This window comes from Carya illinoinensis, chromosome 12 (genome assembly GCF_018687715.1).
Source record: "Carya illinoinensis cultivar Pawnee chromosome 12, C.illinoinensisPawnee_v1, whole genome shotgun sequence".
Taxonomy (NCBI): domain Eukaryota; kingdom Viridiplantae; phylum Streptophyta; class Magnoliopsida; order Fagales; family Juglandaceae; genus Carya; species Carya illinoinensis.
Genome location: NC_056763.1, coordinates 24710069 through 24725280, shown reverse-complemented (window position 1 = coordinate 24725280; position 15212 = coordinate 24710069). Strand labels below are relative to the sequence as shown.

General features: G+C 37.0%; 2 protein-coding genes across 9 annotated transcripts; one reads left to right on the top strand and one right to left on the bottom strand.

Annotated features, from left to right (window-relative positions):
• Nucleotides 1–459: 459 nt before the first annotated feature.
• LOC122289422 (ubiquinol oxidase 2, mitochondrial-like) lies at nt 460–4064 on the top strand. 7 transcript variants are annotated; one of them, XR_006236154.1, is made up of 6 exons: nt 460–970; nt 1583–1711; nt 1966–2454; nt 2604–2738; nt 3085–3371; nt 3549–4064. XR_006236154.1 is itself a non-coding variant. In XM_043096391.1 (4 exons), exons 1-4 carry the CDS (start codon nt 590–592, stop codon nt 2661–2663), a joined length of 1059 nt encoding a protein of 352 aa, XP_042952325.1. In that variant the 5' UTR covers nt 460–589; the 3' UTR covers nt 2664–2888. The 7 variants fall into 7 exon arrangements, 1 of the variants encoding a protein (XP_042952325.1); XR_006236153.1 differs by having other exon boundaries at nt 3085–3459; XR_006236156.1 differs by lacking the exon at nt 3085–3371 and having other exon boundaries at nt 3552–4064.
• Nucleotides 4065–4599: 535 nt separating this feature from the next.
• On the bottom strand, nt 4600–14870 carry LOC122289421 (LRR receptor-like serine/threonine-protein kinase FEI 1). Of its 2 annotated transcripts, none has more exons than XM_043096389.1 (14): nt 14677–14870; nt 13524–13744; nt 12943–13078; nt 11942–12013; nt 11706–11777; nt 9206–9277; nt 8790–8861; nt 8598–8669; nt 8178–8272; nt 7656–7823; nt 7206–7538; nt 6028–6273; nt 5430–5563; nt 4600–5215 (listed from the first exon to the last, which is right to left on the bottom strand). In XM_043096389.1, the coding sequence occupies exons 2-14, from the start codon at nt 13618–13620 to the stop codon at nt 4997–4999; spliced, it is 1788 nt and encodes a 595-aa protein (XP_042952323.1). In that variant the 5' UTR covers nt 13621–13744; nt 14677–14870; the 3' UTR covers nt 4600–4996. The 2 variants fall into 2 exon arrangements, with proteins under 2 accessions (XP_042952323.1, XP_042952324.1); XM_043096390.1 differs by lacking the exon at nt 14677–14870 and adding an exon at nt 14392–14490.
• Nucleotides 14871–15212: the final 342 nt, after the last annotated feature.

The following is a 15212-nucleotide window of genomic DNA, read 5'->3' as shown; positions in this document are numbered from 1 at the left end:
TTCCGTCGAGCATTGAGTTTGAGCAGCACGCAATCTGTGTAACTTACTTTGTCCCCAAGAAATTGCAAGTTCCCATTTAATTACAAATCAACCCTTGTGACGCCTACGCTCTCCCTAATTACCAATCAACCCTCACCACCCTTGCTCTTTACCACCACGCATGACGCAACATGCAGTAAACGCCAGGACAATTGAGTCAATCCGATGAAATCTCGGACCATTAGCAAAGCAACAGGAAGTATCACGAAACTTCCGTGGGTCAAAAAAGGAGGGCTCCGGAGCAGAAGCGAACACGTGTCGATATTATGAAGCGTACAGGTCATCGAGGAGCTCCCACCGCCTTGCTAACGAGATTAATTAACGTAGTAATTAATGGAAAATGAGAGACTAACCTGACATCCTAACCATGGTTAGGTTACGTACCTTTCAATAGCACTGCATGCCCGCCATAAATTTCCTCCCCTTAAACCCTTGCACACGTTCATCGTGGACAAACAGCTGAAGACAGAAAGCCTTAAGTCAAAGCCAAGATTTCTTCTACTTTTTCCTGTAAAAACTTTCCAAAAAGCTTGGGGTTCGATCGGCGCAGATGGTGGCGATGATGATGCGTCTGGGCCGGCTTTCCGGTCCCATGATGGCCACGTTGGGACCACGCCTCTTCTCTCATTCCGCTGCCGGTACTACTAGTGCCGCTGGCCGCGGATTGGCCTCGTGTGGAAACTCGTTGCTGGTCGGTTTCTTGCGCGGGAGTGTTCCGGCCAATGATGCTGGCGTGAATTGGATTGTGGGGGTGCGGAGCTGCAGCACGGTAGCGCAGCAGCAGGTGCAGAATGGTAAGAATCATGCTTCGAATGCCGCTCCGGCAGCTGACAGTACTAAGGAAGCGAAGGAGATTGTGAGTTACTGGGGCGTGCCGCCGGTGAAGGTTGTGAACAAGGACGGCACCGTATGGAAGTGGGACTGCTTTAGGGTATCTATACATTCGTCTCTGTTCTGTTCTTATTTATTTCGAGTTTTCTTCTGGAAAGAGTTTTGCGTCAAAATTTCCCCGAGTCACGAATTTATATTCTTGTGTTAAAGACTTGCCGTTGAAATTAACGTTGCGTCGAATCTAGAGGTTTTAACGGGTCCTTTGAGCTGGAATATTTCAGAATTACATCAATAGAAATGCTCAGAGTCCAAAAATTCTTGCTTTTTGATCTTTTCTTCTTTACCGAGTGAAGTTTGTGTAAAAAATAGTTGTTTTTTTCCCTTCACATAAGGGTGGCTTTATGAACGAGGAACGAGGATTCAGAACTGCAGGGTGGAAAGGTCCATGTTTGGTTAATATAGATTTCGAGAAATATTTTTTAAAAAATTAGTTTTTTTAGATGCCATGTTTATATTTATATTTTAAATATATTTTGTATTAAGGTTTGTGAAAATGATCTAATAAAAGATATTTAGATTGGAATTTAAATGTTATTGTGAAAAAATTTGTGAACCAAACAAGCCCAAAACTGCTTAGAAAACATTATTACATTTCAATTGAGAAGAACTTTGGTATTGATTCATTTGCGGGTTTGTGTATCGATGATGGAAGCCCTGGGAGACGTACCAAGCGGACCTGTCGATTGATCTGAAGAAGCACCACGTGCCTTTGAACTTATTGGACAAATTGGCTTATTGGATGGTCAAAGCCCTCAGGGTGCCCACTGACCTGTTCTTTCAGGTATGCACACAATTTCCCATCTTTTCTCCTTTCTTTTTGTTTATGGGTATTCTTCATTCTGCTAATATAATTGTCATCGTTTTAAGAATGATACTTCAAAGTCTGATCCTTGTTTTCTTGTTGAATAATTTGATCTGTAAGATTTAAATTTTATTCTCAAAATTAAATTATGTCACGTGAATAGTGTTTAGTGTAAAGACATTTGAAATTATTCATAAAGTATGTATCATTACTCATGTTTTTACATCTTACAGAAGCGATATGGATGCCGGGCAATGATGCTAGAAACTGTGGCAGCTGTTCCCGGCATGGTTGGAGGCATGCTGCTGCATTGCAAGTCACTGAGGCGATTTGAGCAGAGTGGTGGCTGGATCAAATCACTGCTGGAAGAAGCTGAGAATGAGCGCATGCACCTCATGACATTCATGGAGGTAACCAAGCCTAGGTGGTACGATCGTGCACTGGTGATTTCTGTCCAAGCTGTCTTCTTCAATGCTTACTTCTTAGGCTATATGATATCTCCCAAATTTGCTCACCGGGTGGTGGGTTACCTGGAAGAGGAGGCAATACACTCGTACACCGAGTTCCTCAACGAACTGGACAAAGGTAACATCAAGAACGTGCCGGCTCCGGCCATTGCTATTGATTACTGGCAGCTTCCTCCCAACTCCACCTTACGTGATGTTGTCATGGTGGTAAGAGCAGATGAGGCACACCACCGCGATGTCAATCACTTCGCATCCGTAAGTACCATTTGAGTGATGATCTTATTCCCTGTTTTATGTATTTTAAGAATTGTTAGCCAGTTAATTTAGGTTGATTTTTCCCACTTTGCCTATTCTAATTTCTACATGGCTTATGATCTTTTCTTTGCTGCAATATTGAACTGCAGGACGTGCATTTTCATGGACGCGAGTTGAAGGATGTTTCTGCTCCAGTTGGATATCACTAAGTCCTATAATTTTGGTTGCTTGGTGTGAGAAAGTCACAAGTTTTAATCTCTTGATTGAATAAGTTTGTTTTGAAGGTGATGACATTACCTGCTTGCTTATGGTCTTTGTATCTATGTGATCTTACTAAAATACTTCTACCCGCAATTTTATTAACGAGTCCTTACTTATGGCTGAACTGAACTATAGCAAAATCAATTACATTGTAAATTTGTATTACTGGTAAACCTTATTTTGTCCAGTAGCCTTATACTTTTAACCTCTGTTGGAATGTTTTACCCTCCATGAACATGTTGTTTATTCGAGCTCCTTGTCTTGCCAACGACTCGGCTGGTTAGCTTATTTTCCTCTGAGCATGCTGTAACTGTTGAGGAAAAAAGCTACTCCAGATGACTGATTATGTCCCGATACTCTCTTTTACAGCACAGGGAACCTCTCCCAAGTATTTATATATTTATTTATTTTACTAGCAAAAAATGGTAGGAGGGGCCAAGTTCAAAGGTGCCTTTCCTCTCTGGGTGTGATCATGATGGTATCTTTTCTCGTTAGAAATCGGATATGAAGTCTAGATGGCGAGAAGCAACTAGAATCCTACAAAGAAGTTCTAGCCACGGTCGTGGCATTAGTGCCCTCGCCGTAGAAGGATGAGACAACTTCAAGACACACCTTCTGCCAACTCTCACAGTTCCACCTCCTGACTGTATTTTATTGTAAATACTCGGTTTGTTACATCTCAATTTTATTGTAACGACTTGAGACTGTGAGAGATGTAACAAAAATTCTTACCGCTATAAAATTGTAAATATAATTTCTCTTATATATATAACATGTTCTTGTCCATTTAAACGTTTTTTGAAACATATATAACCGGCAACTCAATGATGCAGAAGGCAGCAAACGGTGGAACCCACTACCCAAGAAAAACAGTTGTTGCCCTTCAGAGTAATCCACCGCCAAATCTTACAAGTTGCCGGTTAGATAACTTATTGTCAACAGACAGATGAAAGATGGAGGTATTTTGCCCTTCTGCAATCCGGGGAAAGAAAATTTCAAGATCAGGAGGGACGGAACTTGAAGCAGAGTCTTCTGAATTGACTTTGGATAGGTGGGATGAGCCGAGGAGATGGGACATCAAAAAGAGCTATTTTGATAGGACCAGCAGACTCGGCTTCCCTCTCTGTCAGCAATGGACACCGAAGCATACATGCATGTTAGAACAATGTGGAAGCATTCGGATGCAAAACAAGAAGGATGTATGTGGTCGGACTATAGATTTGGGCTCATTTGGCTGTAAGACTCAATTGAAATCAACTCGATTTAGTCTAATTTTAAATTGAATAACATCTAAATACCCAACTCTTAAATTATTAAATTCATCTAAACTAAAAGCCTCTTTATATGTGATATTCACAATCTTTTTCAACTCAACACCTCTTTATACGTGGAATTTACATTTTTTAACTTTTCATAAATATTTCTAAACTCATCTTAACATCCAAATACATCTAAACTCATCTTTAGGTAGGCCTCACAATACTCATTCCATTATCTCAACTCACTACTATCCATAAAGAACTCAACTCATCTCAACTTAACTAAACATCTAAACATAGCCTTAACTAACGCCTCGCCTAACAAGACACCCAAGGGCAGAAAATCTGTGTTAACAGAAGTTTAACTAGGTGCTCAAATTTTTTAAGAACAGGAAATTTTCCAAAACGGAAGAAAAATTAATTTTACCGGGAAGAAACATACGATAAGAAGAGAGTGCAAAGACGTACTCTCCGAATGCAATGGGGAAGAAAATCAAGTAGAAGAATGCAAGAAAGGGATAAAAAAGCAGGTTACGTAGCAACTGCATAAAGACAAGGTGCATAGATCAGATAACTGAGTATTTATAGGAAACATGTTTAACAAAAATTGCGTAAATAAGAATCATTTGCAAAGTAAAAACAATTTTAATTTATACAAATGTCATTTACACTTAATTTAGAATAACAAATGGTAAGGTTACAAAAGAGGAAAAGGGGGAAAGAGGGCTGGGGGTTGGGCGGGTGGGAATAGATAAATCATGATGCAATCCATTCAAATGAAGAAAAGTCAAGAACGCAATTATGCAAAACCAGGAGTGTGTAAGAAGCCCAATGCACCCTGATTTCCATTGATGACTAATAAAATGCTCAGACAGAGGTCAAACAGAACACAAACGCTGCAGCATACCTTCTAATCATCAAAATCTGCACAAAGAATGGACTAATATAATGGCCAAATGAAGCTTTGCAGATTTTAAGTCCTTTCAACTGCTGGCTTACTTCTCTATATTTGCACAAGGCTTTCATTCAGGGTTAGAATCGTAGAAGTCACTTGGGCATGGGGTCACGACCTCTGATTCAAGCAACTGGACCACCCTGTGCATTGTGGGTCTATCCTCTGGACTAGAAGAAACACACTGGATGGCGATTGAAAGCAATGCATCAAGGCTTTCTGTCTGAATCCCCTCACAACGTGGGTCAACAATCTCTCTTTGCCTATTCTCTGTAACCAGAAAATTCAACTGCATAAAGGAAAATAGCGGGTTAGCAGAGCTGCTTGACAAGAAGAATAGCGCAATTGCCCAAGATTGTGGCAAATATAGAAAGGGTATTCACTGATACAGACTCAGCCAATAAAAAATAAATCCATTTTTTATAAATCCACAAATCGAAAGATAGAAGTCACTCCATTAGTTCCAAGATGATTTTTGCAGAATTAGTGTTGGAGAGACGTACCCAGCCAACAATGTTCAGACCCTTTTCAATAAATGATGCATCCGTTGGTCGCTTTCCACTCAACACTTCAAGCACCAGGACCCCAAAACTATAGACATCAGTCTTTTCTTTTGCTCTACCACTTTGCATATATTCTGCCAGTAAAGATATACGGAATTAAAGACAGATCACTGTGCAATTTGTAAGTGAAAACAACATACGATTCATATTACGTCTTTAGAAAGGAAAACAGGCCAGCATTTGCATGCCGGGAACCTCTTTTTCCCCCTTAGATCATGTGGTAAATATCAAGAGAGAGAACTTATTCTGTATAACTGATTTAAGCACGGGGACTTATTCTATGTAACTGATTTAAGCACTCCCCTTGTTTATAGGAAACCACTTAAGCAAGTAGCAACCAAATCTCACCAAATATTTTACTATCATCTGAATTTTTTGGTAGCATGTGACCACGTGACATAGGTTAACATTATACCTGATCTTCCAAACTGGTTTGGGTTAGTGGAATCTCTTCCATGGGTACAATCCTACAAAGAGCCATTTTCTAGCAATCTTAAAATTAAAATCTCACGTGATGATTGCACTTGACATTGCATACCTGGAGCCAGATAACCAAATGTTCCAGCAACTATAGTTGTTATGTGGGACTCTTCATCCTCCAATAGTTTAGCAAGTCCAAAGTCAGATACTCGAGCCTCGAGATTGCCATCAAGCAAAATATTGCTCGACTTTATGTCTCGATGTATAATCCTCGGTGAACAATCATGGTGCAAGTAAGCTAGGCCTTTTGCAGCTCCCAAAATGATATTCAATCGTGCATCCCAGTCAAGCTGCTCAGATCTTTCTGTACAATGCATTCTGATACATTATTATTTTGCAGGCTAAGGGGTTTACTTTTATGTAATAAAAAAATAAAAATAATGTATCAATAATATAAAGAAACTAAATTTATTTAAAAAAAAAAAAAACTGATGAATGAGAATAATGTGTGGCTTGAACTAGATTTGACAAAAAACAATATCTTTTTTGGCTATTCTGAAATAATAGGTATGCATGATGTCTATTGATAAGTTGCACACATAAACCCGTACAACTTCCTTCACAAATATGCACATCAATTGAAGTCATATCTACAAAAAGCAACTTGTGTGGATATAATCAGCAAATGTATGTGCATCGATACCATAATTTCAAGATTACCTTTTCACTTTTAAATTGGGTTGAACATTAATCACAGACAACATATGATTATGATTTCGTCCATTACAAGAAGCAGCATTTTTTTTTATTGGTCCATTACAAGAAGCAACGTGAAGAACATTTGGCAACATAAGTAAATCAAGCAACAATGTAATACCAAGATCATGTCCCGAATGGACTTCATCTCATTTCCTTCAGATCTCATAAATTACAGGCATATTTTTTTTTTTTTTTTTTGGTCGGTAAACAAATTTTTATTGATCAAAAGAGAGACAAAATGCCCAAGTATACAGGACATACAAGAACAATGCCAAGGCGTATAAATTACAGGCATGTTACATTCCACCATAAGTCAAATCACTTAATATTTTTTTGATAAGAAGTCAAATCACTTAATATTTAAAGTTGAATAAACATCGATGTAGTTTACTAGTTGTTCAAGAGGAAATGTAAATTGGGCGTGATCATATCACCACTGTTAGGACAATTCAACAATTTTATGATGCATGTTTATCAATTCAATTTTGAAGTTGCAGAAATAAAGAAGATACATAATAGGGAAAAAAAAATGTGTACCATGAAGAGCTTCATCAAGGCTACCACCAGGAAGGAAATCATAAATCAACAATTTTGATGTAGGAGAATTGCAATAACCTCGCAAATTCACTAGGTACCGGTGTTTTATACTTCCAAGAATTTCTAGCTCTCTCTCGAAAAAACGATCAAAGCCATCATTCATTTTTACAATTCTTTTCAAAGCAAATATATTGCCATCATCCATTGCAAGCTTGTAAACTTTTCCAAAGCCCCCACAACCTATGATGTGCTCCTCATTCAAAGTCTCCAATTTCTTTATGATGTCTTTTGAAGAGTATGGCAAGTCTCCATGAAACATTACTATTGATGCACCTGAAAAAAGAGAACTTGGTAAATAGTGTTGAATTCTACAAACTCTTGTAGGCATGAGTGCAAATGAAACAAACAGCTCAAAAGATATTTAATGGCACATTAGCCAAGAAAAAATACCGCCACTGACATCCATTGCAAGACATTTTCCGTCATTTTTACCAAACTTCTTGTACAGAAAGCAACCCCAGAAACACATAAGTGCGACCAGGAGTAGTGCACCTACTGTTGCAGATGCACTAATAAGCAGCCGCCCAGAATACTTCTTTCTTGCACCCTGACTTTGTGCTACAAAAAAGAAATTCTAGATAGTTTAAGCCATCAAAATCATACAGTTTTGAATATAATGATGTCAAAAATGTAAATCGTTTTGACATAAAACTACTTTTCCATCAGGACTTCACCAATTATGTACATCAGTAAGACAACCACACAAACAGTAGTTTCAACCACACCAAGTGTTCAGGAACAATGTCCTGACTAATCCCGGGGTGCACAGGCCCTTGGCAAGGAGTTTTCCACAAGAGGTTTCAATGTCTAATAAGTGGAAGTCAAATGCTCCATGATCAAGAAACCCATTGTATCCAGCTTCCAGGGAAACACAAAATACAATAAATCACGTTCCTATGCATAATAATGTACCTGAAGTTGAAGAATGAGAATTTGTTCCAGGCCCTCCATCATCTTTGCAAGTCACATTGACTTGCTTACCACACAAACCACGATTTCCAACAAAGCTGCAAGGTAATTTTAAAAATGAATCATATAAGCACCCTAACAATCTTAATACATCTGGTCAGTGACTGGCACATTACAGATCAAACAGAAAGTTAATTTCACAACTAGAGTAGCAACGAAATCTGTTGCCCTCCTTTTTTTAGTCTGTAATGTTCATTCATAACACTTGTCTCTTCCAGCAAAGAACAATTAGAGGAAAATAAACAATAGAATATAGAAGGACTCCATGCAATTTCTCCTGAATTATAAGCCAGAGAGCTGCTTGATGATATAATAAAAATAAATCAACACTGTAAATATATGAGATCAGGAAGTAATACTCACGAGCTCTCTGTAAAGTTGATTAGCACACCATCCAAGGGTATCGATCCAATTAGAAAATTAGTTGACACATTGCTTCAGAATTTCCAAACACATCACAGAAATAATTATTAGTTCCAATATAACATATTTCAAGTGCCCTTTCAGGAGGAAAACCCATTATGAACCACACGTATGAACAAAAAAGCCACTCACAAATAAATAAGTTTATCCAACTTCCCAAGTAAGCGAGGGATATACCCACTCAGAGAGTTGCTTGAAATATCCCTGTAACATTGGAAGACACAACTTTAACTGAAATTCACATGTAAAACACAAATTTAATCTTGGGATTAACGCTTACTGCAGCTAAGTTCTGCTACAAGTTTCATATTGTTTTCTTAATAGGTGGAAACCATATTTAGAATTGTAATCTAAGAATAATTTAGACAAGCAATTAAACAAAAGTACAAAATTAATAATATTCTATACTTTCCATCAAATACACACTATGTCCTTGGTCTTCAACCCTTTCCGCTCTCAATGAAATTTGACTTATTTGTTAAAAAAATATTCTATACTTGGAAAATGTTAAAATAAAAGCAATAGTCAACATGAGAAAAATAACTCACAAAGTTTCAAGCTCCAGAAGTTCTCCCAATTCACTGGGAATAGATTCACTCAAGTAATTACCCTGCAAGTATCTGTAGAGGACATATCAGCATTTTCTCTCAATAAGAAACAAATAGGACTACCTAGTTATCAAATAAAAGATGTTCATGTAACCACTTGAGATGTAATCAGGTCACCAGCTTGATATAACTAGGGGGCTCAAATTTACACAGCACCCGAGACGCAGCATCTGCCCCAACTGGAGCCCACAAGCATCAGAATTCTGAAACATTGGCTCAGCTGGCAGAAGCTGCAACTGAATTCTGACTCTCATCAGGTCAGAGGGTGGAACAGCATTCTCAGAATTCTGACCTTTGACGTGACTATATTATGAGGTTTTAAAATATACTATGCAAACCAATGCCACTTGATGGGTTTTTAAAAATACATACGATTATTGAATTGATTCCATTTGATGATAATATAAAAAGGGCCCAAAAAATCTTTAAGGCCAAAATTGATATTAAGGGCATGCATGGGTAATGAAATAAGATGAGAATACTGTGAATGGTAGTGAAATGGGTTGAGTTACGATGTTTTATTGGGTTTTAGGAAATGAGAGAGAAAAAGTTGAATAAAAATATTATAAAATTAAAATACGATTTGAATATAAATTTATAATTTTTTAATATTATTTTTGTTTTTGAAATTGAAAAAATTGTATTGTTTTTTGTATTTTGTTTGGAAGTTTGGGAAAGTTGTAATGATTAGATGAAAAAGTTGAATATTTGAAATTGAAATGTGATTTGTGTTTGAGTGATGTTTGGGAAGGAAATTATGAAAAGTTTTGAAATGGGATGAAATCATCTCATCTCATCTAAGTGTCCAAACATAGACCAAGTCAAATTGGAATTAAAAATATTAACAGAAGAAATGAAACCCTTGTTTGGGCTGACCTAGCCCGTCCTTGCAAAACTTCCAACCACTGGATCAGAAGTTGGGTTGGCTCTATATAAATAGCTGAAAGCAAACAACCTTCAGGTTCGGCAGATCTATAAAATAGTAGCATTGGTCCTCTCATTCTGAGGAGGATTGATCAGACAAGGTTCTCTCAATGGTGTCCTTAAGGCTTGAGGACATGAAGGTCCCGGGCAGAATACTTCATTATCATTAGTAAATATACAAGACTAGGTAGACCAATTAATCATCGAGTCACTTTACTAACCAAGATTAACAAGCTACAATTATTATTTTTATAATTAATAAGAGATTTTATTACCAAGAATAGGCATCCAAGTACACAGGAAGTATAAAAGAGGAAATACCTACAAACACTCAAGAAACTGAAAAAAAACTAAAGCAAATCAAGAAAATCATCTCCATTCAAAACAAAAGCCTTAGCCCACAAACTCAAAGTACTAAAGAAAAACTCCCTGAGTTCTCTCATCAAGCATTCTTTGTCTTAAAAACACCTCCCATTCCTCTCCAACCATAAGCACCACATCAAACTACAAATTATAATACTCAGAACATCTTTGTATGTGCTAAAGATGTTAAAGGTAATTCAAGGACGGACCAAAACCCCTCGAAACTCATTATACTTTTTAATCATTCCCTTAGCTAATTAATTTAGACCTTAACATTACATTTTCAAAGTGGGAAAAAAAAAAAAAAAAAAAAAAAAAAACATGTTTTCTTTATTCAAAAACAAAGTTTATACTGATAGAATAAAGAATCCAGAAGGGATGGACAATAATCCCCCTTCAAAAGAAATAGCTGATAAATATTTCAAATACACGTATCGGCAAAAATGTCCGATAGAAATTCTAGCTCCTCCATTGGCAAGGAAATTTTCCTGACATGCATCAGATTTTATTGAAACTACCTATATGTTTTTTTTTTTTTTTTTCGGTAAACAAGATTTTATTGATCATAAGAATAGGCAAAAGCCCAAGTATGCAAGACATATACAAGAGCTAGCTTAGTGATTCATATAAGTTAATTAATGAGTAATGCTAGGTACAAGCCCCAAATGTACAAGCCTTTTGTAAAAATGTGGGCCCCATCAAGAAAAAGTATATTTTTCACACTTTTCCATAGTGGTATCCACTTTTTTATAAAGAGCTTGCACGAGGTTTATGCATTTGGGCTTGTATATATCATTTCTCTTAATTAATACATATTGCCCTTTCACTTTCAAGGAGGGAACCACTAGGTCTACTACTATTCCCTCTTCTTGATTGGCATGGCACTCATAGACTGAGTCCTAGGCATCCAGAATACTGCTTTTCTACATTCATGCTATAGATGTAGCACATCAATGATGCATTAACAGCACATAGACAAGCAATTCTAAAACTGGAAGCATGGTATATACATACATTGAGATAACATATCTTCAGTTCATGAATTAAACAACCAAACAACATCAATTCTCTAACAGGTGGGGGAGGAAAAGGGAAGATATTAGTTGATAAAAATCAGCAGATATTAGTAGAGAGAAATATTGATGGTACTTACATTCGCTGTAATTGTGAGCAATTTCCCAACTCTGAAGGAATTGCCCCATAGAAGTTGTTGTTATGTAAAGCTCTACAACATGATATCATAATAGTATCAGCAGCTGTATTCACACATTTTCATGCAGCAAGCATACATAATAGCCTAAAACAAAAACAAGGTCTGACAACTCTTTTTGACAAGTACTAAAAACATCATTAAAAAGCAGAAAAGGTGAGGTCTGACAAAAAACATACAAAATCTTCAATTGATCTAGCTTCCCAAGATCAGGAGATAGAGATCCACTCAATTTGTGATAAGGAATACTCCTGGAAGATAATTAAGAATTAAAAAATTAGTGTCATAATTTCAAAGACAATATATCTCATATGCAGTTTCTAAACTATCTCCTAGAAGGTATCATGTCCACATCTTACTGATCAAAAAGAAAAAAGGTATATGTGGAAAAAACAAAGTATCCATGTCCACATCTTCCATCTCATGCATCATAATTTATCATGCATTACATGATCCACTAAAATTCTTACAGAAGTAAATGCAGAAAGGAAAGGTATCCAAAAGAGGTTTAAGAATATCAGCTCCCTAAAAAAAGTTTCTTCATTTAGAGGAATCATGTAGTACCCTATGCCTGATCCTCCATGAAACTGCCTTAAAAACCTTCAAGATAATGACCAATTGGAAAGTCAATCTTAAATGACGTTAATGGCATCCGATGTTTAAATGAATTAACCACGCCATCCTTGGATGACTTGGCATGAAGGAAATACATTTGAATGACATCCAAAGTTTGACATGGAAAAGGGGACAAGATTTAAGGATTTATGATACATAACAAAGATATGGGAAAAAAATTGTTCCTTTTTTGGCCCTGATAACAAAGAAAATACAAAACATGGTCAATGAAGATTTTACTAGAAAGCACATTAAAACTGCAAGCACCTCCTCCAATGCTCATTAGCGGCTTCTCATGATTATCAAGAGAAAAATGTAACGAAGTTTTGTTTGCATATGGTAGACATTTTTTTTATAAGCAAGAATGTTTGTATTTAGTAGACATGCACTTCAAATTAATTGCTTTGATAAAAAAGACAAAAGAGATAGGTTAAGCAATGCTTTAAGGGCACATACTTTGGACATACAAGAAACAAAAAAACAATCATTGGTTGTGTGTTAAAAAGGAGGAGGAAAAAAAAACAAAAGATAGAATACAGATTTGGAGATTATTATGAAAACTCACAAGTTTATTACTCTCTTTGTTTTTGGATCACATTTCACACCCTTCCAATTGCATGGGTCTGGATCTTCAGGTCTCCAATGAAGAAGGACTCCATCTGAACTAACCACTGCTGTCCTGAAACTTAGAAGTGCCTGACCTACAAATCACAAAGCAGACGTAGACAACACAAACAAGGTGAATAAATCCACCTAGAAATCAACTAATGCTTGAACTCGTGAAGTCTATAACTGCATTATCATGTGTGTGCATGACACTTGCATTGTGAGAGCAAATGCTACGACTGAGCTCTAATTCAAAATAACTTATACATGAGGCTAGCCAAATCGTTTTTTTTTTTTTTTATAAGCGAGGCTAGTCAAATAGTTGCTTCCACCAAACTCGACAAGTGGCACAATAAAAAACAAAAAGTAATCTAGAATAAACCATTTCCAGTACAAGCACCAAGATTCTGACTAAATAAAGATGAAAATTGTAATAATTAAATCATCATTACTTTGTGACTTTGAGATGTCAAGAATTAACTCGGAAGTTATAAAATGGAAAAAGAAAGAAAAAAGATTACAAATACACAAACCCCATACCATCAGGACTGATGGCTCTAATTTTGTTCGTTACGGTAATAGTCAGTAGAACACAAAGCAGCCACAGCCCTCGCCATTCCATCAGACAGAAGCCCATAGTGGCACCTGATCAAGCATAATATAGCTATTACAAATCATCTAACGCGCCAAACTCTAGAATGCCTCCCGTGAACATATAGTTCTCTTGGTGACGATATATCTAGAAGTCAAAAGAAAGAAAGCTGCACCGGGAAGAAAATAAAAGGGACCGTTAGCTACAATAGCAACAATGAAACCTATTCCGGAAGATAAGCAGAATAATACTGAAAACAATATTGCCGATTCATATAAATCATCCGACCCCCTACCATGCCAGGCCAATTCATATGATAGTACAAAGAGATCTATAGTGAATGCCATTCTAGATTTTTTTTATAGGTAAAATTGAAAACTAAAGAGAAGTAGATTTTTAACACAGCATATTCACATAAAAAATACCAATGCAACAGATACTTCTTCCGAATGATAGGGAACAATAGCCACCAATACAATTAGCCAAAGTCTCCACTTCTTACAGAAAAAAGAGAATAACTAACCAACCCATCGACCTTTTTTGATGCAGCTGGACACACCACTAACTGCTAAAACTAAAGTATAAATAATAATAAATAAATAAAAAATCTCACAGTTAAACTACTTGTACACAAAAGCACACAGTAAATGCAATGAACAAGAAGAAAGAAAACCACCAACGGTCAGATTACAGCCTTCTAAACACAAGTAAGACTTGCGAATTTCACAATTTTAGGGGAAAAGCCTAAAATCAAGCTACCCAACTTTCCAAATAACAGCCACAATAGAAATTAAATATTAAAAATCACGTAGTAACCGATCAATTTAGCCTAAGAGGAATTAAGCTCTAATGCGCACAACTCCAACTTCCATCGGGGCTCGAGATACTCCAGCGAAAAAAGGAGAAGAGGAAAATCTAGCAATTCAAAAGCCAAAAAAAAGAGCAATGCATTTCCTCAGTCAAAACATTGACGTCAAACCCAGCTTTACAACTTCAAAAATCAAAATCAAAATAAAGAATTGGCGACTAGTGTAAATGAGGTGAAATCTTGAGCTGGAATTGAGCTAAAATGTTACATAAAATTGAAGGATCAGGACGCACCGGTGGATTCGATCTGAGATGCAGAGAGAGAGAGAGAGAGAGAGGGGGGGAGGGAGGGAGAGGTAGATGGAGGTTGAACTGTAAAAAGGAGATAAGAACAAAACCGCTCCCCCTCACTCCTCAGTGTGAAGAAGTATCCGAGGTTTGAGTGATTGCGAAGAGAGAAACAGTGAGCGCCTGTGTGTGGGTGTGGGGAATAGATGCTTGGTTACATAAAAGACTTGGGGGGCAATCAGCACCACCAATTAGATCCACGGGTTCGCACGTACGAATCCAGACCTTGCGTACGTGCGACCGACGCCCCTCTCTTTCTAGAACGAAACTCTGCCAGCCTGCCCAGTGCCCGCTCTGCCTCCAACGCCGAGCCCACTTCCATTTTTTGTCAGTAACGATAGGCAAACCACACTTTTTATATTACTTTTCACAATACATAAAATAAAATGAAAATATCTTTATAAATTAGTGTTGACTTTTGGACGGTATTACGTCTACTGTTCCTAGCGACGATTAATTATATGTTGTGTTTTATTTTTTTT

Coding starts and splice junctions, on each gene's coding strand:
- LOC122289422 (XM_043096391.1), top strand. CDS start 590: ATGGTGGCGATGATGATGCGTCTGGGCCGGCTTTCCGGTCCCATGATG. Junction 971..1,582: donor GGAAGTGGGACTGCTTTAGG/GTATCTATACAT, acceptor CGATGATGGAAG/CCCTGGGAGACGTACCAAGC. Junction 1,712..1,965: donor CCACTGACCTGTTCTTTCAG/GTATGCACACAA, acceptor TACATCTTACAG/AAGCGATATGGATGCCGGGC.
- LOC122289421 (XM_043096389.1), bottom strand. CDS start 13,620: ATGGGCTTCTGTCTGATGGAATGGCGAGGGCTGTGGCTGCTTTGTGTT. Junction 8,862..9,205: donor CTTCTGGAGCTTGAAACTTT/GTGAGTTATTTT, acceptor CCAATGTTACAG/GGATATTTCAAGCAACTCTC. Junction 8,273..8,597: donor ATCAACTTTACAGAGAGCTC/GTGAGTATTACT, acceptor ATTACCTTGCAG/CTTTGTTGGAAATCGTGGTT.